Source organism: Lethenteron reissneri, chromosome 24, assembly GCF_015708825.2.
Source record: "Lethenteron reissneri isolate LAM-NWPU_2019-01 chromosome 24, ASM1570882v1, whole genome shotgun sequence".
Classification (NCBI taxonomy): domain Eukaryota; kingdom Metazoa; phylum Chordata; class Hyperoartia; order Petromyzontiformes; family Petromyzontidae; genus Lethenteron; species Lethenteron reissneri.
In genome coordinates this window covers 1,111,606-1,117,605 of record NC_083802.1, presented here as the reverse complement: position 1 = coordinate 1,117,605, position 6,000 = coordinate 1,111,606, and the positions used below count along the sequence as shown (strand labels likewise).

General features: G+C 57.4%; 1 protein-coding gene across 1 annotated transcript in view; it reads left to right on the top strand.

The window, feature by feature from the left end:
* The first annotated feature begins 1,120 nt into the window (after positions 1-1,120).
* Positions 1,121-6,000, top strand: part of LOC133346321 (multiple PDZ domain protein-like) — a 54,817-nt gene continuing 49,937 nt past the window's right edge. Inside the window, 2 exon segments of the mRNA XM_061557817.1 lie at positions 1,121-1,192; positions 4,867-4,916. Coding sequence (XP_061413801.1) covers positions 4,901-4,916 — 16 coding nt within the window. The 5' untranslated portion in view covers positions 1,121-1,192; positions 4,867-4,900.

Here is a 6,000-nt window from a genome sequence, read left to right as displayed (position 1 = left end):
CGCGTCTGGACCCACCTGGGAACCCAGAGCCTACAGCAGCCCCTCCCTTCTTATGTCACTACAATAGTAACAGGCACGCGCTTATTGCCCGTGCTCCATCCAGGTACTGAGGGGTTGCGCAATCAGAGGGGAGGCAGAGCTCGTCGCTGCCTCACCTCTCGTCTCTCCCTGTATTTGCAAAGCAGCTCCGCAAATTTGGTGATTTTGACGAAAAAAATGATTGGAATCGTACAAAAATGACATTTATAACACAGATCAGTGGGACATTTGTAATATTTATTTTATTTGGTTATTTCTTTTTTTCGTAACAGCTATTTTTATTGGAGTATCATCACCACCCATCACTGCCTCCCCTGCCTCCCCTGACCGCACGTACCTGGGTTTTTACTTTCTGTTCGGCGGCGCTAATCACTGCGCCACCGCTCCTCCAGCCTCCTCCCCCGACCCCCTCCCCGCTTCCCCCGGGTAGCCCCGCCCCTCGGTTGACCCGGCTGGGTCACGTGGTGTGGGCTGCCCCCCCAGCCTCCTCCCCCCCCCGCTTCCCCCGTGGGCCCCCGCCCCTCGGTTGACCCGGCTGGGTCACGTGGTGTGGGCTGCCCCCACCCCCAACCTCCCCCCTCCCCCGCTTCCCCCGGGTGGCCCCGCCCCTCGGTTGACCCGGCTGGGTCACGTGGTGTGGGCTGCCCCCACCCCCAACCTCCCCCCTCCCCCGCTTCCCCCGGGTGGCCCCGCCCCTCGGTTGACCCGGCTGGGTCACGTGGTGTGGGCTGCCCCCACCCCCAACCTCCCCCCTCCCCCGCTTCCCCCGGGTGGCCCCGCCCCTCGGTTGACCCGGCTGGGTCACGTGGTGTGGGCTGCCCCCACCCCCAACCTCCCCCCTCCCCCGCTTCCCCCGGGTGGCCCCGCCCCTCGGTTGACCCGGCTGGGTCACGTGGTGTGGGCTGCCCCCACCCCCAACCTCCCCCCTCCCCCGCTTCCCCCGGGTGGCCCCGCCCCTCGGTTGACCCGGCTGGGTCACGTGGTGTGGGCTGCCCCCACCCCCAACCTCCCCCCTCCCCCGCTTCCCCCGGGTGGCCCCGCCCCTCGGTTGACCCGGCTGGGTCACGTGGTGTGGGCTGCCCCCACCCCCCCCACCACTCTAACGGGACCGATCGGAGCAGTGGCAGCCCGCGGATCAGTCATCGTCGGTCAGGTTTGTACCTCGCTCTTTAAGAAAACAAACAACGACAACAACAAACTAACAAACAGCGGCGGGCGGCGGCGGAACCTTAAGCGGTCATCGCGGAGCGCGAGGCTCCATCGGCGAAACGCGAAGAAGTTAAAAAATAAACTTCGCGGCCGAGTCGTCGTCATGACGACGACGACCGCCATCGCTGACCCACCACCATCCACAAACAACAACAACGACGACGACAACAACGACGACAACAACATCGAGCAGCAGCAGCAGCGGGCAGGGCAGGGGGGAGGTATGGCGGGGCCTGCGTTGTTAGCAGCGGCGGCCGGCTGAGGCAGGCCGGGCAGGCCTCGGCGGGGCGCGAGTGACGCGACTCACTGCGGCTGCGGCTACGACAGCCGGTGGTGGTGGTGGTGATGGTGGTAGTAGTGATTGTGGTAGTGGTGGTGGCGATGGTGGTGGTGTTGGTGGTAGTGATGGTGATGATGGTGGTGATGGTGGTGGTGTTGGTAGTAGTGATTGTGGTGGTGATGGTGGTGGTGGCGATGGTGGTGGCGGCGATGGTGGTGGCGGTGATGGTGGGGAGTGATGGTGTTGGTTGTGGTGGTGATGATGTTGATGGGTGGTGGTGATGGGGGGTGATGGGTGGTGGTGATGGTGGGGGGTGATGGTGTTGGTTGTGGTGGTGATGATGTTGATGGGTGGTGGTGATGGGGGGTGATGGGTGGTGGTGATGGTGGGGGGTGATGGTGGTGATGGGGGGTGATGGTGGTGATGGTGGGGGGTGATGGTGGTGGTGTTGGTATTAGTGATTGTGGCAGTGATGGCGATGATGATGGGGGTGATGGTGGTGGTGATGGGGGGTGATGGTGGTGGTGATGGGTGGTGATGGGTGGTGATGATGGGTTGGTGATGGTGGTAGTAGTGATTGTGGTTGTGATGATGATGATGGGTGGTGATGATGGGTTGGTGATGGTGGTGGTAGTGATTGTGGTGGTGATGGTGGGTGGTGATGATGGGTTAGTGATTGTGGTAGTGATGGTGATGATGGGATAGTAATGTTGGGGGTGATGGTAATGATGGGATAGTGATTGTGGTAGCGATCGTATTGATGGTGGGTTGGTGATGGTGGTAGTAGTGATTGTGATGATGGGTGGTGATGATGGTAGTGATGATAGGTGGTGGTAGTGGCGGTTGTTGTGATTATGATAGGTGGTGATGGTGGTGGTAGTGATGGTAGTCGTGGTGATTGATGATGACGATGGTGATTATTGTGGGGGTGATGGTGATTATGTTGCTGCTGATGACGCTGGTGGTGGTGGTTGTGGCGGTGGTGCTGGGGAGCGGTGGTGTAGCGGTTAGCGCTACGCTGCGCTACAAACCTGTCGCCCCGAGTTCAATTCCCGCTCACGGCCACCAACACCCAGTGACGATTATCTGAACAGGTCCTGGGCCTCCCCTAGGTCGACTCAGCCTCAAATGAGTACCTGGTGCGGTGTGTGTAAACATCGCCACCAGGGAGACAAAGGCGGCCGGGCGTGGTTCTGGCTACCCGTAGGTGCTGCTCGCTAACACCACTTGCCCCAGGAGTCTGTTGAGGCTATACGGGGCATCTTTGTCTTTGATGGTGCTGCTGATGTTGGGGTTGATGGTGGTGATGGTGGTTGTGGTGATGTCGTTGTTTGTTGTTAATGGACTTGTTGTCATAGGCGTCGCCATGCATTGATTAATCCACAAGTGGTTGCTTATTTGCTGGCTGCTGTTGTGGTTAAGATGATGATGGTGGTGATGATGACGGTAGTGGTGGTGATCATAATGATGATTGTGGTTGTCGGGAGAGCGGTGGTGCTTCGCTTAGCGCACTGCACTACGAACCCGGCGAACCGAGTTCGATTCCCGCTCGCGGCTAACACGAAGTGACGATTATCTGAACCGGTCCTGGGCCTCCTGCCCTAGGTCGACTCAGCCTCAAATAAGTACTCGGTGCGGTGTGTAGTAAACATCGCCACCGGGGACACAAAGGCGGCCGGGCGTAGTGCTGGCCACCCACCCCCTCGGGTGCCGTGCCGGCCTTCATAGGTGCTCGCTAACAACACTTGCCCCTACAGTCTGTTGAGGCTATACGGGGGATCTTTGGGGAGAGCGGTGGTGCAGTGGTTAGCGCACTGCACTTCGAACCCGGCGACCCGAGTTTGATTCCCGCTCAATCCACTGCTGGATGAAGGCCCCACCCCCAGCCCCCACCTCCTCCTTACACACCAGGCGGTTCACAGGAATTATCTGACCATACTTCCCCACGCTGGGCACCGGGTTGACGAACGCGGGAGCATAGTGCGGTGCGGCGCAACACTCGTTGTGACAACCGATTGAGTTACAGGGGTCATTTAAATAAATAATGAGCCACGTGGAGTCTCACCGCTGCTCCCCCCCCCCCCCCCAATGCCATCCTTGGCCGCAGTCACGAGCGGCTGGCGCGGGCCTCGTGCCACGCTGGATTCTTGAATCCATCTGTGAGCGGCTGTTGCGCATTTCCTCCGGTTTCCTCCCCCCCGCGCCCCACCCCCATCCGAAGCGAAACCTCTCATTGCTCGTGCTGCTGTCGCCACCCCTGTGAATTCCCGCTCCTGGGCGGAGACCTCCCCCACTCTCCTCCGCACGTTCCTTTCCTTGGTGAGTCTTTGGGTCTTTCTGTCAATCTACACGAGTCTATGGGTGCTCTGTGCGAGTCTATGGCGCTCTGTTTGAATCTATGGGTGCTCTGTGCGAGTCTATGGGTGTCTGTGTGAGTCTGTGGGTCTCTGTGTGAGTCTATGGGTCTCTGTGTGAGTCTACGGGTCTCTGTGTGAGTCTACGGGTCTCTGTGTGATTTTATGGGTCTCTGTGTGAGTCTGGATCTGTCTGTGAATCTACACTAGTCTACGGGTCTCTGTGTACGTCTGTGGGTCTCCGTGAGTTTTCGTGTCTCTCCGTGAGTCTATGGGTCTCTGTGTAAGTCTGGATCTGTCTGTGAATCTACACTAATCTACGGGTCTCTGTGTAATTCTCTGTGTCTCTGTGTGAGTCTATGTGTTTCTGTGGGAGTCTATGGGTCTCTCCGTGAGTCTATGGGTTTCTCCGTGAGTCTATGGGTCTCTCTGCAAGCCTATGGCTCTCTACGTGAATCGACGCATTGAGATCATTTCCATTATTTTACTGCTATACATTTCCACGCGATGATAAGCCACTTCGTTGGGCTGTCATTCCTGGCCAGGTCGCTTCTGAAAAAGAGCTCCAGTGCATAGCTCTTGGCCACGGAACCGGCGGTCGTGGTTCCATTCCCAACCACGGCTCACGTCAGCGGCGAGTGGTATCTGAACCGACTCCGGGACTCCAGGCCCCCCTCTCTCCCCCCTCCACCTTCACTCACTAAACCCACACTGACCAGCCGCGGTGAAGAATGGTCAAGCAACCTCCGTAACCAGGGGCAACCTCAAATAACAAGGAAGAGCCGTTTTTTGTTATTCGAATTCTGAGAAAAAAAAACACGACTCAATATTGATGAAAAAATAAGAATGTGTTTTTTTGTTTTTTTTTACACAGGTGGCGTTAAGATATTTTAAAAGCAAGTAGATACCTTGATAGACAACGTCACGAGGTAGTCGCAGGTTTGACCTCTCCCCCCCCTCTCTGTCTCTTCTTTGCTTCACCAGATCGCAACCGCGCATCAAACGCACCGCCGGAGGAATGCCGGAAAATCCAGGTGCATAAAATGTTGACGAGCGTCGCTTTTCCGATCGTTGTTGTCTGGTGGTGGTGAGGTGGTGGTGAGGTGGTGGTGAGGTGGTGGTGGGGTGGTGGTCTGCTGATCTCTCTGGGTACTTGAACCCTCGCTGGTGATCTCTCTGGGTACTTGAACCCTCGCCGGTGATCTATCTGGGTACTTGAACCTTCACCGGCAGTCTCTCTGGGTACCTGAACCCTCGCCTGTGATCTCTCTGGGTACTTGAACCCTCGCCAGTGATCTATCTGGGTACTTGAACCTTCACCGGCAGTCTCTCTGGGTACTTGAACCCTCGCCGGTGATCTCTCTGGGTACTTGAACCCTCGCCGGTGATCTCTCTGGGTACTTGAACCCTCGCCGGTGATCTCTCTGGGTACTTGAACCCTCGCCGGTGATCTCTCTGGGTACTTGAACCCTCGCCAGTGATCTCTCTGGGTACTTGAACCCTCGCCAGTGATCTCTCTGGGTACTTGAACCCTCGCCGGTGATCTCTCTGGGTACTTGAACCCTCGCCAGTGATCTCTCTGGGTACTTGAACCCTCGCCAGTGATCTCTCTGGGTACTTGAACCCTCGCCTGTGATCTCTATGGGTACTTGAACCCTCGCCTGTGATCTCTCTGGGTACTTGAACCCTCGCCTGTGATCTCTCTGGCTACTTGAACCCTCGCCAGTGATCTCTCTGGGTACTTGAACTCTCGCCAGTGATCTCTCTGGGTACTTGAACTCTCGCCAGTGATCTCTCTGGGTACTTGAACCCTCGCCAGTGATCTCTCTGGGTACTTGAACTCTCGCCAGTGATCTCTCTGGGTACTTGAACCCTCGCCTGTGATCTCTCTGGGTACTTGAACTCTCGCCAGTGATCTCTCTGGGTACTTGAACCCTCGCCGGTGATCTCTCTGGGTACTTGAACCCTTGCCAGTGATCTCTCTGGGTACTTGAACTCTCGCCAGCGATCTCTCTGGGTACTTGAACTCTCGCCAGTGATCTCTCTGGGTACTTGAACCCTCGCCAGTCACCTCTCTGGGTACTTGAACCCTCGCCGATGGTCTCTCGGTTGGTGGCA